Source organism: Mesoplodon mirus, assembly GCF_964341445.2.
Source record: "Mesoplodon mirus genome assembly, chromosome: 4".
Classification (NCBI taxonomy): domain Eukaryota; kingdom Metazoa; phylum Chordata; class Mammalia; order Artiodactyla; family Ziphiidae; genus Mesoplodon; species Mesoplodon mirus.
The window spans coordinates 94,966,606-94,983,930 of NC_138979.1; the positions used below are offsets into that span (position 1 = coordinate 94,966,606).

At 41.3% G+C, this 17,325-nt stretch overlaps 1 protein-coding gene across 1 annotated transcript in view; it reads left to right on the top strand.

The window, feature by feature from the left end:
- Window positions 1-16,504, top strand: part of LOC309803267 (aromatase-like) — a gene marked incomplete at its 3' end in the record, with an annotated part of 32,188 nt that extends 15,684 nt beyond the window's left edge. The window contains 9 exon segments of the mRNA XM_082619274.1: window positions 1,124-1,278; window positions 3,933-4,109; window positions 7,882-7,996; window positions 11,682-11,716; window positions 11,719-11,759; window positions 11,764-11,793; window positions 12,231-12,393; window positions 14,839-15,080; window positions 16,256-16,504. Of these exon segments, the coding sequence (XP_082475400.1) occupies window positions 1,124-1,278; window positions 3,933-4,109; window positions 7,882-7,996; window positions 11,682-11,716; window positions 11,719-11,759; window positions 11,764-11,793; window positions 12,231-12,393; window positions 14,839-15,080; window positions 16,256-16,504 (1,207 nt within the window).
- Between the last annotated feature and the right edge of the window lie 821 nt (window positions 16,505-17,325).

Below are 17,325 nucleotides of genomic sequence, written 5' to 3' on the forward strand. Positions count from 1 at the left end.
CCAACCAACCAAATAAATAAATAAATAAATAAAACAAAACATCTTCTCAACGAAGTGAGTCTCTGCAGAAGAATTCTGTACCACTGTCCTAAGAAGACAATATTCTCCTCACACATGGAGGCCCCATGACGTCTTCAGCTAGGATTTAACAACATGTTATAATGCTCATTGCCTTATCGTGCCCCAATTAGAGTAGGATTTGGGGCAGGAAGCAAGTCCTGAAGGAGGACATGGGTGGGGAGGGGCTGCCTGCTCCTTCCTACTTGCTCTGAAGGCCCAGCTCAGGCCTTAAGAGCCGGGGCCTGGGGGTGGGAATGGAGGGCAGAGCAGTGGAAGAGGAACCAGGAAGTTCAAGGAAGCCTGGGTTCCTGGCAAGGTCCCAGGGTTGCCACAGCAAGGGCTTTCTAATGGCTCAGCATGTCCTATGTCCTGGGAGAACTCTGTGACCCTGGAGACCCTGATGAATCATGATGGATGCAGAGCCCCAAGACAGCTGCTGTCACCACCACAGAGAGCCTTCCAGGCCCAGCCCAGCCAGCCAAGCCCAGGGCCAGAGGTGCCCAGGAGATGTCCTTCAGTCCTAGAATGATACTACCCTGGAGGGGCCAGGCCTGATTAGAGCCTCTGGGAGATGTGTGGTACAAGGCAGAACTGCTGCTTCCAAACTAAAGAGATAAGACTTCAGTTACTCCAGCAACTTCCGATTATGAGGCTCATTTCTGCATGGGGAGCACTGTCTAGAGAGGGACTGCTTGGGTGCTGGAGGCTCTCAGGAATATGGTGGTGTGGAGGGTTCAGTTTCTTACAGGCTTGCAGCTTTGATAACGTTAGAGGGTCGTATTTTAGTGACTTGGAGTTAGACAAGGTGAAATAACGAATAACTGTGTGTGTGTGTTCGATCTTTAGGGATGCTCAAACAGAGAGCTAGTATACGTAGAAATGTTTCAACTGGAGAAGGAGGTTCTTGTGCTAACACAAGTGCTTAGTTAATCTGAATACTAGAAATTATGCATTGCATTTAGATCAACAGGCATTTGGTATGAGAGCCACCTGGTAGGCAAACTCATCACACTGAGTTCTCCTGACCCTCAACAAGTAACCCCAAGGTTTGCTTTCTCTGCAGGTCCTCAAGTGTGTTCCACGTAATGAAGCACAATCACTACACATCCCGATTCGGCAGCAAACTTGGGTTGCAGTGCATTGGCATGCATGAGAAAGGCATCATATTTAACAATAATCCAGTCCTCTGGAAAGCTGTTAGAACTTATTTTATGAAAGGTATTCAGATGTCCAGCTACATTCTGCTCTTTTGTCTATGAATATGCCTTCTTGAAATCATTTTTAACTTCTGCTGCTTCACAGTTCTGAAATAGTAAGAGCTAACATTCATTATACATGTACTATGTAGTAGGCACTGTTTAAGCCCTTGATAACTTTAATCCCACAGCAACCCCATGTGTTAAATACCCTTATCACCTCCATTTTACAACTGAGAAAACTGAGGCATAAAGAGTTTAAATAGCTTGCCCAAGTTTCCACCAATAGCAAATGGTAGCACAGGATACAACCCCAGATCCTACATATTTAACCACCACAAACTCTGTTTTCCTTGTTAACACACAAACAATTTCACGAATGTGAAGGGGAATTGGCACCCTATATACTTAAGGTCACTTCAGTTAAGAATTTAGTGTATCAGCCATATAGTTGATTTAACAATGCCAACATGTTTGCTGAATCACTGACTGACATCCCAGATGTTTTAACAGAAAGAAATTTGCAAATTAGAGAATTTTAGTACTGAGAAGGGCTGTATCTTGTCTAGCCTCTGAGTTTCATACTTAAGTAAATACATTTCTAGAGCGCTTCTGATTTCCCCCCAGGCAACACAGCGAGGAATCAATGAGCAGAGACCAGATCCCGAACCTCCCTATCTAGTGATTTCCCTCTTTACTATATGCTGCTGGAATGGAAGCCTTTGGGAAATAATCATGACCAACCTTTGACATTAACATCAGAGAAGATGGTCATGTACTAGAAACCTTATCATTGATGGAATCTGGCGCTAGATGGGTTGTAGGTCTGACCAGGGACCATGGATATTCTTCCCTCCAGCCAGCCTCTGCAGTGAACCTAGATGCCTCCTGTGTGGCTGCCGAGACAGGGAAAAACTATGCCTGTCCCAGTCTAGTGGTGATCCCCCTCCACAGAGCTGCCCATCACCAAGATTCAGCACAACTCTAGCACAGATTCCACTACCTTAGTTTCCTATTGCTGCTTAACAAATTGACACAGACTTGGTGGTTTCAAACCACACATTCATTACCTTACAGTCTGAAGGGTCAAAAGTCTGGCATAGGCCTCACGGGGCTAAAATCAAGGCACTGATAAGGCTGTGTTCCTTTCTGGAGGCTCTAGGGAGAAAGTGTTTCCTTGGCTTTTCCAGCTTCTAGAGGCTGCCCACATTCCTTGGCCTGTGACCCTTTCAGGGATATTACATTCTGTTTATATGTTTGAAATGTGGCTTCAAGCTCCTGAACATAGAGGCAAATCATACATCAGCCTGGGAGTGATAAAGCCGACTCTTCCATGCAAAGTACTGAGTCATTAAGGAATCATCTGTCCTACTTGTGGATGTGACAGTCACCCAGGAAACAGCATCCTGGCCCTTCATATCTCCAGGTCCCTCCTAAAGTCAGAAAGTATGCTGACAACCCAAACTTCCCTTTTTTACATGGGTGGAAATGCTTATAGTCGAGGACCACTCACTAGGTCTCCTTTCTTATTTGCAAAGTGTGCCTTCAGAGGCTTCTGCAGCACAGCTGATTTGTTTTGTCTGAGGACTCTGACTTTAACAGCAAGTCTGAATAAAAAAGACATAAAAGGGACTTCCCTGGTGGTCCAGTGGTTAAGACTCCATGCTTCCAGTGAAGGGGGCGTGGGTTTGATCCTTGGTCGGGGAACTAGGATCCTGCATGCCACAAGGGGTGGCCAAAAAAAAAAAAAGTAAAAAAAAAGTGATTACTCCTAAAGAAATCTTAAAGAAACTTAGAACAAGGAGAGAAAATTTTTAAGAGTTAAACTCTCAGGTTAGACCACCTACCTTCAGGACCACTAGCTGCTCAGATGGTTAGGAGCCAAGCAAAGGGAGAAATCAGAGCCAGTTCAGTCTACCTGGTTTCATTCATTTCATTCACTCATTCATTCATTCCTCAATTTGACAAATATAAATCAAGGGCCACCATATACTATGGACTTGAAGTACAATGTTAATAGGTTGTCACTGCCCTAAAATAGTTCCCAGTCCTGTGAGGAAGACTGCTCAAACAACAAAGATTTGTTTTGCTGTTATGACATTGACTAAGTACAATAAATCTGGATTTGTTTGAAAAGAAACCGAAATTAAGAGAAGGGTACATTTGGTAATTTAGAAGACTAGCATTTTACACATATGAACTACAATTAAGCAGGAAACACCTTAGGTCTAAAAGGTAAGATCCAATTTGAATAGTTCTATAGCAATATTCTGCCACCCACTGAAACATAATACATCATCACCCTGGCCAAATTCAAACCTTCTTTAGAGGAAAATGTATATAATAAATATGGAAAATCACTGATTTGTGATTTATGACAAGTACTGTTTCATTTGCTGTCTCACAAATGTCATCATATGAAGAAAAGTTTAATTTTGAATAGTTTGTTTTAAAAATATTTATTTATTCATTCAGTCACTCATTTTAAACCATAAATGTGATAACCTGCTATGGAGAAAATTAAGAGAATACAGAAAAAGTATAAAGAAGAATATGAAAATCTCCACCCATAATAAAAATGTGGACAAGTAAGCTCCAAACACAAAACGCCAAAATTGCCTGATAGTTTGTGTGCCCTGGAGTTGGAGGCGGCTCACTCTGACGTGTACCCTTCAGCTTTGTCTGGCCCCGGCCTGGTGCGCATGGTGACCATCTGTGCTGATTCTATCACCAAGCATCTGGACAGGCTGGAGGAGGTCCACAGTGAGTTGGGCTATGTGGATGTGTTGACTCTCATGTGGTGCATCATGCTGGACACCTCTAACAAGCTCTTCCTGGGGATCCCCTTGGACAGTACTGAAATTTTCATTCTTGTGACTTGACATTCGGCCCTTTATTAAACAGGGCATGAGAAGGATAACGAACTCAAGTAAAGATATGCTCTTTCGTACACTGCTCTTCTTTCAACTTTTCTAAGTATTCCCCCCAATTTTTCCTGGTATGTCTGCCTTGTTCACTTACAAGATAATAAATATCCATAGCAGGGGCCATCTTCTATTTCTTTTGTATCTCTCCTCACTGCACTAGGAAATAAGATTCTACCCACAGTGAAACTTAACAGATGTGATCATTTGATTTATTCATAAATATATCCTACCACCAAACCTACGTATTTAACCATTTCCAACCATTCTTTTTGCCACAATGTATAAATATGTACAGTATACGTATATATTCACACACATACACACATATACATACTATATATATATATGAATACACATACACACCTCTCTCACAAAGCCAGTAAGTATGAAAACTTTGACTCTATCTATATGATGATAAGGGTACTGCTGCTGCTGGAAATGATGATAACTAACATTAATTTAGTATCTACTATGTGCCAAGCAGTATAAAAAGTTGCTTCACATAAAGTTTGTCACTTAGCATTTATAATAATCCTGGCAAGATGTCTCACTCAAGAAACTGCTTTCCTCACTATACTACGGAAATAAATATTAAACACATACATGCAACTCTACCACCAACAAAAGAACAAACATTAATCATGTGGATTCATTCCATTCTGCTGCTGTCAGCTTAATGTAATTTCTCCTGACTTGATTTCAAGCAGTGTTCATTGATTCATACATTCATTCAACTAATATTTTTTAATTTTCCTGAAGTGTGGTTGATTTACAATGTTGTGTTAATTTCTGCTGTACAGCAAAGTGATTCAGTCATACATATATATATTCTTTTTCATATTCTTTTCCATTATGGTTTATCATAGGATATTGAATATAGTTCCCTGTGCTATACAGTAGAAGCTTGTTGTTTATACATCCTATAAATAATTATCTGCATCTGCTAATCCCAAACTCCTAATCCTTCTCTCCCCCACTGCCATCCCCCTTGACAACCACCAGTCTGTTCTCTATGTCTGAGTCTGTTTTTGTTTCGCTGATACGTTCACTTTGTCATATTATAGATTCCACACATAAGTGATATCATATGGTATTTGCCTTTCTCCTTCTGACTTAGCTTAATATGATAATCTCTAGGTCCATCCATGTTGCTGCAAATGGCATTAGTTCATTATTTTTAATGGGTGAGTAATATTCCATTGTGTATAGATGCCACATCTTCTTTATTCCTATGTCGATGGACATTTAGGTTGTTTCTATGTCTTCGCTATTGTGAATAGTGCTGCTATGAACATAGGGGTGGATGTATCTTTTCGAATTACATTGATAGTTTTGTTTGGGTATGTGCCCAGGAGTGGGACTGCTGGATCATATGGCCACTCTTTTTTTAGTTTTGTGAGGAATCTCCATACTGTTTTTCATAGTGCCTCCACCAATTTACATTTCCACCAACAGTGTAAGAGGGTTCCCTTTTCTCCACACCCTCTCCAGCATTTATTAGTTGTAGTTTTTTTGTTTTTTTTTTGGCCACGCTGCACAGCATGTGGGATCTTATTTCCCTGACCAGAGATCGAACCCATGCCCCCTACAGTGGAAGAACAGAGTCCTAAACACTGGACCACCAGGGAAGTCCCTGTAGACTTTTTAATGATGTCCATTCTGACTGATCTGAGGTGGTACCTCACTGTTGTTTTGATTTGCATTTCTCTAATAATTAGCAATGATGAGCATCTTTTCATGTGCCTATTGGCCATCTGTATGTCTTCTTTGGAGAAATGTCTGTTTAGGTGTTCTGCCCACTTTTTTTTTTTTTTCTTTGTGGTATGCGGGCCTCTCACTGTTGTGGCCTCTCCCGTTCTGGAGCACAGGCTCCGGACGCGCAGGCTCAGCGGCCATGGCTCACGGGCCCAGCCACTCCACAGCATGTGGGATCTTCCTGGACCGGGGCACGAACCCGTGTCCCCTGCATCGGTAGGCAGATTCTCAACCACTGCGCCACCAGGGAAGCCCTTCTGCCCACTTTTTGATTGGGCTGTTTTCAACTAATGCTTAACTGATTGCCTATTTTCTGCTAGGCTTAAGTTCTGGGGACAGAGCAGTGGACAAGACAACGTCCTTGCCTTCAAAGAGTTTACATCCCAGTAGAGATATGTATGGTAAACAAGTAACTATCTAGTAATATTTTAGGCAATAATAAGTGCCTTGAAGAAAAAACAAAGCAGGGCAAAAGTCTAAAAAGTAAAGGGGGAAGTCAGAGGGAGGCCGAAGCTCTTGTGGAGAGGAAGGGTGGTCAGGAAGGCCTCTGTGGAGAGGATGTCTGAAAATAGCCCTAAATGAAGTGTGACCATGAGCAACATGCAGATCTGAGGGAAGAACATCACAACCATAAGAACAAGGCATGATTTTCACACTTGCCCAGACCAACTGAGCTATCACACCTGCTCCCTGATTGACCACGTCTGGACAAGCAGACAAGCGACAAGCCCTCCCTTTCTCTGCTCCACTCTCCTCGCCTCATCTCCCCGGCTCTTTAATGATTCCTTACCAGAGTCATAGGAACCCCATCTGAGTGACAGTAGGATGGGAGCCCCATTCACTCTGAGGACATTAGTCACAGCCTCTTGCCTCATCCCCTTTCACACAGGGACTCTGAAAGTCCTGTTTGCCTGTTCCACATACATCTCTCCTAAGATATGACAGGTACCTATTTTAGACGTCCCTGCTCTTTGGTTCCCCACTGGCCTTGATTCTTAGGAGGGATCAAGTAAAGGGAATTGTACAGCTCTCTGTTAACTTATGGACTACAGTCTAAGAACCTGCATAACCCATACAGACTTATGTGTATTTCCCTCTGCTCACCAGGTCCTTGTTAAACTCTCATTTGGCCTGAGGGACCCAGTGCACCAAAGAGGAAAGGACATGGCCCTGAGGTCAGATAGAACCAGGCTCCAGCCTAGGGACTTCCGGCCACACTGGCTCTATGGTGTAGGGCAAGCTGTTTTATTTCTATGAACTGCAGCTTCTGCAGCTGCACAATGATAACATTCTCACTCCCCTAGCAAGACTGTAAGGATTAAATGAAATCTCTTTTGTAAAGCACCTTACCCTGATCATGGTATTTAGCAGTTGAAAATAAATGCCTCTTCCCTTCCCTTGTTTATAATTTGAAAAAAGCAGGGGGTTTCTTTTCTCTAGTATTCAATTTAGTTCAAGAACATCCATTAAGAGCTGACTGTGCCCGAGACTCAGGACAAGGAACTGAAGATTTCAAGAAGAATTCTACACTCTGGACTGAAATATAAATAGCAGAGTAGTGAGGCATTTTGCCTTTCCAGGTACCAGAATTGAGGACATAATGGCCATAATTACTAGTACCCTTCTTATTTCCCATGGTCAGGAAAATAGGAGGGAGTTGGAGGCTCAGCCAAGGAGAAGCATGTGAGATTCTAGGCTGTGTCTCTAACAGACTTGAAAACTGGCAAATCTCTAACTTGGCCAATTTAGATGCCAAGCACAATAAATTGGTCTTGATTTGTTTGGTGGCATTCATATGGCTGAAACACCCAGTGAAGGTGGAACCTTGCCTTGCTTAGAGTCCCAGATGGTAGAAGAGTCTACAGGGGATTTTCTCTGATCAGTGTACAGTTCTTGGGCTCACATTTTTGCTCATCTGTTCTGATCTTTTTCTGTTTTTCCAGAAAGAGCCATCGTGGTTAAAATCCAGGGTTATTTTGATGCATGGCAAGCTCTCCTTCTCAAACCAGACATCTTCTTTAAGATGTCTTGGCTCTGCAGAAAGTATGAAAAGTCTGTGTAAGTAACACATTTTGGAAAATTTATTGGTGAGATTGATTTGTGTAGTGTCTTAGCTATTGCTGGCCTCTTCAGCAAGTTTTCTCCTCTCCAGAACCACAGGGAGCTGTTGATTAAGTTGCTGATGAAACACTTCTTACGGCAATTTGGCAGCATGTGGCCAGACCACAGAGGAAAGGAAGCCTTTGGCCCAGGGTACTTTTCCCCTAGGAGGCTGAGAGCTCCATCTCTGGAACTAGGAAACTGCAGTGTTTTTTGAGTTGAAGAGAAAGGTTGGCTGTATCTATCATTATTATTTGTCAAAATTCTCTCTACATGTCTAGAAAAATTGAAACATGAAATCATATTGTTGTGCTGCTTCTGAATGAATTTAACTTAATTCAACTTGTAGGAACTGACAGTAGTTGCAAAAGAATTTTTTCATGATGAACGTTCATGAGATGTGTTGTTTATTTAGTTATGTATCTTCGGGGATCCTAAAATTGTCAATAAGTGGCTTTGCTTTGGTCTCAGACTAGTCTAGCAGAAGACCGGACAAATGTCTAATGGCCTATTGGATAATCAATGGGTTTTTAGACTGTAAGTAGCCGGCCACTATACGTGCCACCTCTAAACACCAGTGTAAAGTCCAAGGGATCTAGAGGTAGACAGACCTGGTTTGCATCCTGTCTCTCCCACTTAGTAACCATATGGCCTTGGGAAATTATTTAAAGTAAAATATAACCCACCTTCTGGGGTGGGGATATAGGTTAATGAGATCCTATATGTAGGGCAATTAGCAAAGAGCATGACATATAATAGGCAATAAATATGGTAGCTTTCCCCATCCCACAGTTCATATCTTCTCCAGATGTACCCGACTATCTTAAATTCTCCATTTCTAAAATTTCCCAAACTTGTTTAAAGGCCCAACTTTATCCTGTTTGTGTATTTTGAAATTCAGTAATATTAGTCTCCAGGGAGGACGTCAACTTGATTTTGCTTTATATATTCTCAAGTGGTTGGTGAGTATCAAGTGGATGATTTAGACACTTGGTTCTTTATATTGAATACATTTCACTTAGCTTATTGTGATCTGAATCAATAAGATAAACGATTCATCCCTTCACTGTGGTCAGGTTTGGTGGTAGTCTGAAGAGTCTCACTGTATAGTTCTTGGAAGTTAGTTTAGCTTTGTTATGGTCAGAAGGCCCATATAAATTTATGTGTAACAGTTTAACTGTATAACAGTTTCTCTTTGATTTCTTTAAATTTAGCTCAGCAACATTCCATCTCTACATAATATTTGCCAATGGTTAGTGAACTAGTTTATATCTTCTATCTCCTAGTACGGTAAAGACCTAGAGAAAGCTTTTAATCTCTTTCCGCAGAAAACGGAAAAATCTCTTTCCTGCAATAACGTCAATTCTTTCTTCACTGAGGCATAATTGACATATAACATTATGGTAGTTTCAGGTGTACAGCATAATGATTCAATATTTGAATATACTGAGAAATGATCATCACATTAACTCTAGTTAACATCTTTCACCATACATAGTTACAAAATTTATTCCTTGTGATGAGAACTTTTAAGATCTACTCACTTAGCAACGTTTAAATATGCAACACAGTATTATTAACTGTAGTCACCATGCTGTACATTACATCCCCATGACTTACTGAGCATATAACTAGAAGGAAGTTTGTACCTTTGACCCCCTTCACCCATTTCATATCCACCCCAACCCCCAACCCCCATGGTAACCACCAATCTGTCCCCTGTAACAATGAGGTTGGGATTTTTGCTTTTGTTTTTGTTATTGTTTTTATAAGATTCCACATATAAGCGAGATCATGGAGTATTTGTCTTTCTCTATCATACCAATACTTTTTAAAAATATATTTATGGAAAGGATTATGTGACATCAGCTTCCTTCCTTATTTATTCAATTGTATATTTATGCCTCTTTGAATTCCCAATATTAGAGCAGTATTATTTTCTACTTTTTATTTTGTCAAGTGTAAGGCTTTTCGGCCTCAGAATACATTAAATAGGTGTTTGTGGCCTGGACTAGTAACCTAGCCACCATTATTTTGGTATAAAGTACATTCAGAGTTCCAAACAACAGACTCACAGAGACATTCATGTAATATAAGTTTGTAAGTCAGAGACTTCCTATTTCGTAGAAACTGCCCTTGATCTCAATTCTCCTAGTTTTTAATGGCATACATATTCAAATGCATACATTTAAGCAGAAGCAACTTTTAACCTGAAGAGGAGGACCCAGTGGATATTCACAGGCCCTGAATCTGGCCCAGGGAGGAAGTAGATGCTTAGAAATGGATGCAGCTCTATCAAGAAATTCCCTATGAATTCAAAGTCTAGGGGCATTTCAATACATCCCAGACCATTTGGGGGCCACTGCTCAGGTAGAAATGCTATGAGCATTCTAGCCCCCAACTGAATAAGTGTAGGAGATACTCAACAAATATTTGCAGGACAAATGGATGGGTAGATGAATGAATGAATGTGAATATATCCCTGTTGTGTATTTGGAATGGTGTGTGTGTGGGCCTATAAGCATACTCACAGAGATACACAACAGCAGGCATCCTTATTTAGAATGACACAATGAAAATACTACCCTGAAGAATATCTCTCAGAATGTTTAAACATCTTCCTTGAGATGCCCCAAAACACTTTTAAAAATAGGAGGAATCTTAAAGAATCCTCCCTTACTTTTCCTGCTGAACTAGAGTAAACATAGAGGCTATTTAGGTCAACAGAGTGTTTAAGCATGTAGGCAACCGTGCCAACAAGAATTTGAAAGAAAGATTTATTGCACATTTAACATAATACAGAATACTGTTCCCTGAGATTGGTGGGAACAATACAATTATACGTGAATGCATACACTTAAAGTCTAAGTCAAAGACAACAGAACTGAGATCTCAAGGTGGCCTTACTGTTCATCTAGCCTGATCCCTTCACTTTAAAAGAGACATAAGACTCAGAGACTTAAACTAGATTATGTGGAATGACAACAACCCGGACCAGAACCTGACCCTTTATCCAAGGTGCTTTTTTCCCTTCTCCACACTGTCAAAATGCATATGCATATTGATGCAGCCAGTCATTCGTTCAACAAATATTTACTTAGTGTTACTATGAGGCAGAAACTGCAAGGTATGAGATAAATATCAAGAAGAATACTTCCTGTGTAGAAGAGGAACCTCAAACTCAATAGTCTTCGGGACTATGCAGATAAAAGTAGGCTGGGTGGATATAAGACACAGGAAATGCAGGTGCCCATGGCAGACTACAGAGTGCATGCTCCCACTAAAGGCATTCACTGGCTTTGGTTTTTGATGTTTAATTTAAGCACTGTGCTGGCCCAATCAAATAGCAGAAAACATAATTGGATTTAGCCATTTGGTACCAGTTTTCAACCCTTAACTAGTTACAGCCTTGATTTTGCTACCACTAATGAGATATCTGGGCTAACTCTGGTTCCTTAACATGATATAATGTATATGTAATTTAAAGATATCTGTGAAGAATTAAATATAAATTCAGTTATTCATGAGCACTAATGGATTCCACTAAAGCAGATCATTTCATTTTTAAGCATGGCAAACAAATCCATTTATCTAGATGTCATATCTGTGTACAAGTAGATAATATTTACACTGCTTTTTCCAGCAAGGAGCTGAAAGATGAAATGGAAATTCTGGTAGAAAAAAAAGACACAGGATTTTCACAGCAGAGAAGCTGGAAGACTATGGATTTTGCCACTGAGTTGATTTTGGCTGAGGTACAGACCTGAACTACCCATAGTTCCCATACAACATATGTGTATGACTGTTTATCAGTGTCTAAAAATTCTCTCGTTAATAGTTGCATGTTTCTGCTTTTGACTTTATGCTCCAGTATTTCTATAATGCCTAATCCAATAGCCCCCAATTAGACATCAGGTAAAATTGACCTTTAAGACTGAAACTTCTGTGTTTCTGCACAATACAAAATATGAAAACTGGGGAGATCAAAGACACTAAACACATAGGCATTTGGTTAAGTTCTTCAGCTTTGAGCTGAAGATTGTTAATGCAAATGTCCATCATCAGTCCCAGAGACACATAATTTCCATGATTTCATTTTGTTGAGGTTATTAATCCTTGAGTGCCACCTCCCCTCCTGTTCTGAACCGTTCATTCACTTTTCCAAAGTTTCTCCCCACTTTCAATTGTTCAGAAACGTGGTGACCTGACAAGAGAGAATGTGAACCAGTGCATACTGGAAATGCTGACCGCAGCGCCAGACACCATGTCCATCTCTGTATTCTTCATGCTACTTCTCATTGCAAAGCACCCCCACGTTGAAGAAGCAATACTGAAGGAAATCCAGACTGTTGTTGGTAAGAATTTATCAAACAAATAGTAGAGATTAGAAAATAATTCCTTTTGAATATCTGCTACTAAGTCCTAAAATTCTTATGTCAAAAATCTTTTCTGGAATCCACGCAGAGAACAATGAACCAAGTCATTGTGTCATATTTTCATTATGCTAAACAGGTTTCTGTGTTTTCCTAATATAAAAAAATACACGCTCATTGGAAAAAATCCAAATACTAGAGACATGTATAAAGCAGAAAGTTATTATTTCCTGATCCCTTCCACTCTCCTTCCCATTCCCCAGGGGGAATCACTGTTAATATTTTGATGTATATTCTTCAAGGTCTTTCTTGATGGGCACATAAACACATATATGCGGTTCTATTTGTCTGTGTTTAAAAAAACATGGGATCATCCACAAGGATTTACTACCTTATCAGTGACAAAAGGCTTTTGAGGGTCCACCCAGGGAAATGGCTATCATTTTTTGCAGTGTTTCTGGGTTTCAAGCAGCCCGTTCTTCCAGGTGGTGGCAGAGGGAGGAGGAAAGGGTGATGATAGCAGAGGCAGGGGAGCGATCAGTTTCCCTCCCCCACCCTCCCCTCCTCCTCTGCAGGAGAGCCTCCAGGTCCCTGCTCAGCTCTTCCCCACTCTTTCCCCTCCCTGCTCTGCCTCCGCTTCAGCATCACTCTGCCACTGCTTCGGATATCCCCACCCTTCCCTGGAGACACTGCCACGTTGAGAAGAAGTCAGAATTGCTTTCCGGAGAAAACAGAATCCCTTATTTGGAATGTGCTTCACATAAGTAATCTCTTTAGGACACATTGCAGACACATGCGAAGGGGTATCAGTAATGATACAGATTTTTCTTTCTTGACTTTACAGGTCTCTGTGAAACAACCTATTTTGTTGTTTAAAGGCACTATGCATTTTTTAAACTTTTTATCTTATTAATCTTTAAAACCATTTGAGTGCTGCTTGAAACAGATGACAAGGGGAAATTTCATACACGGATTAAATATGTGAAAGGGTTCTGCAGACGCATTGCCGTAGGAGGGCCACTGCCTGGGAAGGTAGATAGCAAGGAGCCAGAATGACATCTGGGTTTCAAATTCTGGAATGTTTTCTCAAGCACCCTTTTCAGGTTATGAGTCCTGTGCCAGGTGCAGGGGCACCGCGGTGAACAAGCCAGTGCCATCCCTGCAGTCCTGGGGCTCTCAGTCTCGTGAGAAAAACAGAATTCAAGAAACAAGCTCAGTGGAGTGAGAGAGAGAGTCACAGACTGATGGGGGTACAGGCAACACAGGGGAAATTGCTCTTGAGATCATAAACCTTTGACACAATTTCCCTGAGAGGTGAAAAGTGCTTGTGCCCCATGATGTTCCCTTGATGCTTCAACAGACCTCTGCACAGATGGAAAGCCCAAACAACCACTAGCACATGTGTACATGTTCCCTCTAGACCTGCATGCCTGGTAATTACTTCCAAGGGTACACCTTCGGTTACCTACTCCATCATCTACCCTCTACCTCCCCCCACCCGAGATAAGCACAGCCCATTAAACTCTTAAGTGTACACAGAGCAGTATGTGAGGGGCTGGGTGGTTAGAGTTCTCTAAGTAAGACCACTCCTGAATAACATAGTTGCACAGGAGACAGAGCTGCCTCAGGACCCTGGGTTGATTTTGATTCTGCAGAAGTGGTACCCCATTTGAGGATGCTTTGAAGTTTTGCCAATTCTGAGAGTAATCTGAACCTCTCTGACGAGTGTGAGTCCAAGCTGAGACATCGGGGGATCCGTCAATCCCCAGTTCACCCAGGGCTGATCTGAGGCACCCCTTTTGTTGTGGTGGGGAGAGGGGGTTCTTGCCACACTACCACACCAGGTTGTTCTTGATGAGATGAGGAGGAGAGACTATCAGTGATATTTTCTGACAAATGACTGCACAGGATACCAGAAGAGAAAATTTCTTTGAACCTGATTAAACTTACCATCTCACTTTGACTAGAGAAGGAATGAATGTCTTCTAGAATTTAGAGTAGGGGACAAAACTCAAGAACCCCAAAGGCAGCAAGTAAATGTTTGAAGCAGTTTGTGTAGGTCTACATGATGCTGCAGAGAGGGTGTCCCTCTAAAGGGCTCATCAGCCATTCAACCTCAGCTCACTGTTGCCATGTGGGGATGTGGGTCCAATTTTACCTGTTTTTTTTTTTTTATTTTTCTAGAAATTTAGACTTTAATATGAAAACCCCAGGTATTAAGAAAATCGACTTCAAATCTGAATTTTCATAAGATACTTTGTGGACCAAACATAAGATATTTTACCCAGGTTGCTAGTTTACATTAGAATTATAGATATAAATTTTTTTCAACCAAGAGCAAACTGTTCTATGGAAAGTGCAGGATTTTTAATAACAATCGTATACTGAAACTAACATGAGCTTTGACTATTTTATCTTCTTCTACAGGTGAAAGAGACATAAGGAATGATGGTATTCAAAAACTAAAAGTGATAGAGAACTTTATTTATGAGAGCATGCGGTACCAGCCTGTCGTGGACCTGGTCATGCGCAAAGCCTTAGAGGATGATGTCATCGACGGCTACCCAGTGAAGAAGGGGACTAACATTATCCTGAATATTGGAAGAATGCATAGACTCAAGTTTTTCCCCAAGCCCAATGAATTTACTCTTGAAAACTTTGCCAAGAATGTAAGAACCCTTCCTTAAAACTGAGTGTGCCACTCTTGAAAATGCCAACTGTTAAATCCTCTCTGTTTCTGTGTTTGCACCATGTATATTTCATTCTATTTACTCATTCTTTTCATACCTCACCAGGAAAACACATTTCACCTATCTTGGAACACGACCACCATGTCTGTCCTGAAGCCAAGGAGGCTGGTACTCCAGCTCTCAGAAATGTCTTCATGGAGGCCACAAAATAGGTCAAAAGGTGAAAAATTCAGGCCCTTAATTTGCCTAAAATGAGGTGAATTTTGTTTAACCAACCCATATTTCCATTTAAAGTTATCGCCTTGTCATCACGTAGATTCAGCCGTAGCATCATCTAAGTCAAGGAAATCCATTTCCGCTTCAGATGGAAATCAAATGAGAAGAAAAGATTTGGTTTTTGCAGTGGGCCTTTGGTTTCCCAAATGGCCCCACAAGCACTAGGCCCCATTCTAAATAGGACTTGGTAATTAGAAGAGCCTCATATTGTTCTTTTTCTATAATTGAAGTGTACTGGTGATTCTTCCTCCATTATGTCAAATTCTAGGCAATGATTTTTTTTTACCTGAATTATCCAAATAGTTCCCTCTGTGCCCCCTTTTTCCATTTGCATATGGGGAAGAGATATGGTCTTAGTTAAACCAGTTCTCTAATTCATTCCATTTCTATATAAGCAACCCATGCCATGTTGGTAATTGGTCAAAAATAAGTTACTGAGCATCTATTAAGTGCCAGGCACGATATGAGTCCAAAAGGGACTAAAAATATTTAGATCCTTGGCATCAATAGGTGGGGAATCCACAAGTTTGCCTAAATGAGTCCTTTTCATCATGTTATATGGCCTGGCACAAAAAAAATCTTTGCCTCAATGACTGGCAGAACAGCAGTAAAGCCATGGCCTTCCCACAGAGCTAGTTGAGTATTTACATGAAAAGCAACACTGGGGATTGTTTGAAGTTGTGCCTGTATCACAAAGCGTGAATCAAACTGGAAGAAGAGGCTTATCTGAGTTACAGTCATTCCTCTCCGTGAAGGAGCAGTATGGTCAAGTCGCCGAAACCGAGCATTCTGATTCACAGTGTTTTCAGGGTGAATCAAACAGATATGCATGACTCTAGCCTTTACTTCTCTGGCTAATTGTCTGATCATTTTCCTAGGTTCCTTACAGGTACTTTCAGCCATTTGGCTTTGGGCCCCGGGCCTGTGCGGGAAAATACATTGCCATGGTGATGATGAAGGTCACCCTGGTCACACTTCTGAGATGCTTCCACGTGCAAACATTGCAAGGTCGATGTGTTGAAAAGATGCAGAAGAAACATGACTTATCCTTGCACCCGGATGAGACCAGCAACCTGCTGGGAATGATTTTCATCCCAAGAAATTCAGATAAGTGCCTCGACCACTAAAAAAGTTTGGTCAGTCCCTGCCCTGGAGCACTTCTCAACAGTATTTCACATGGAAACCACCCACCTTTGCCACGTAATCCTCCTCCCATGAACAGCCATGGCCTCTGGCCTTTTATACACTTACCTCCTGTGGGGTGTCAGCGAGCCAGGAGACGCCAGTCATCTGAGCGCATCCAAACCAGAAACCAGACTGCAAGAGAAAATACAGAGGCCAAGATTTGTGCAGGAAACTGCAGCCCTAAAGGCCCAGTTCCCCAAAACACGCTTTGGAAAAGACAAGCCATCAGCAAGACTCACGCCCGACTCCTCACTGTCCTGCCCTGAGATGGGAGCTTTGTAATGACTGGGGCAGAAGCACTCAAATCAATTACAAAGGCCAGGCCAACACTGGGTACCTAGGGCTAAACACACTCACTAGTGTGAATAAAGGGCTTTTGATTTTGTTTTCGGTGGGTTGGGGACTACAATATTCACACCTTTGGAGAAATGCTTACAAATTCAGCATTTGACTTTTGCTATGTATTGTATTCAATTAACTCTTGTTTATTCACATGTGATTTGTTGGTGGCAAAAGTTAAATCAAAGACTATCCTTTCCGAATCTCTCAATTTATGCCTCAACCAGACCATATATGTGCTATAGGAAAAAAATTCATACGATGTGCTTCAAATTCAAATAATAGATCTTTTTTCATGTCTACATTTTTGCTTAGCTCCATGAGTGGACTAAGAAAGAGAATACTTTAGGTAGTAGCACCTATTAACTCTTACCGCAGCTTCAATGATTTGGGGGAAGGGAAGTCTCTGAATCTGTATCTAATT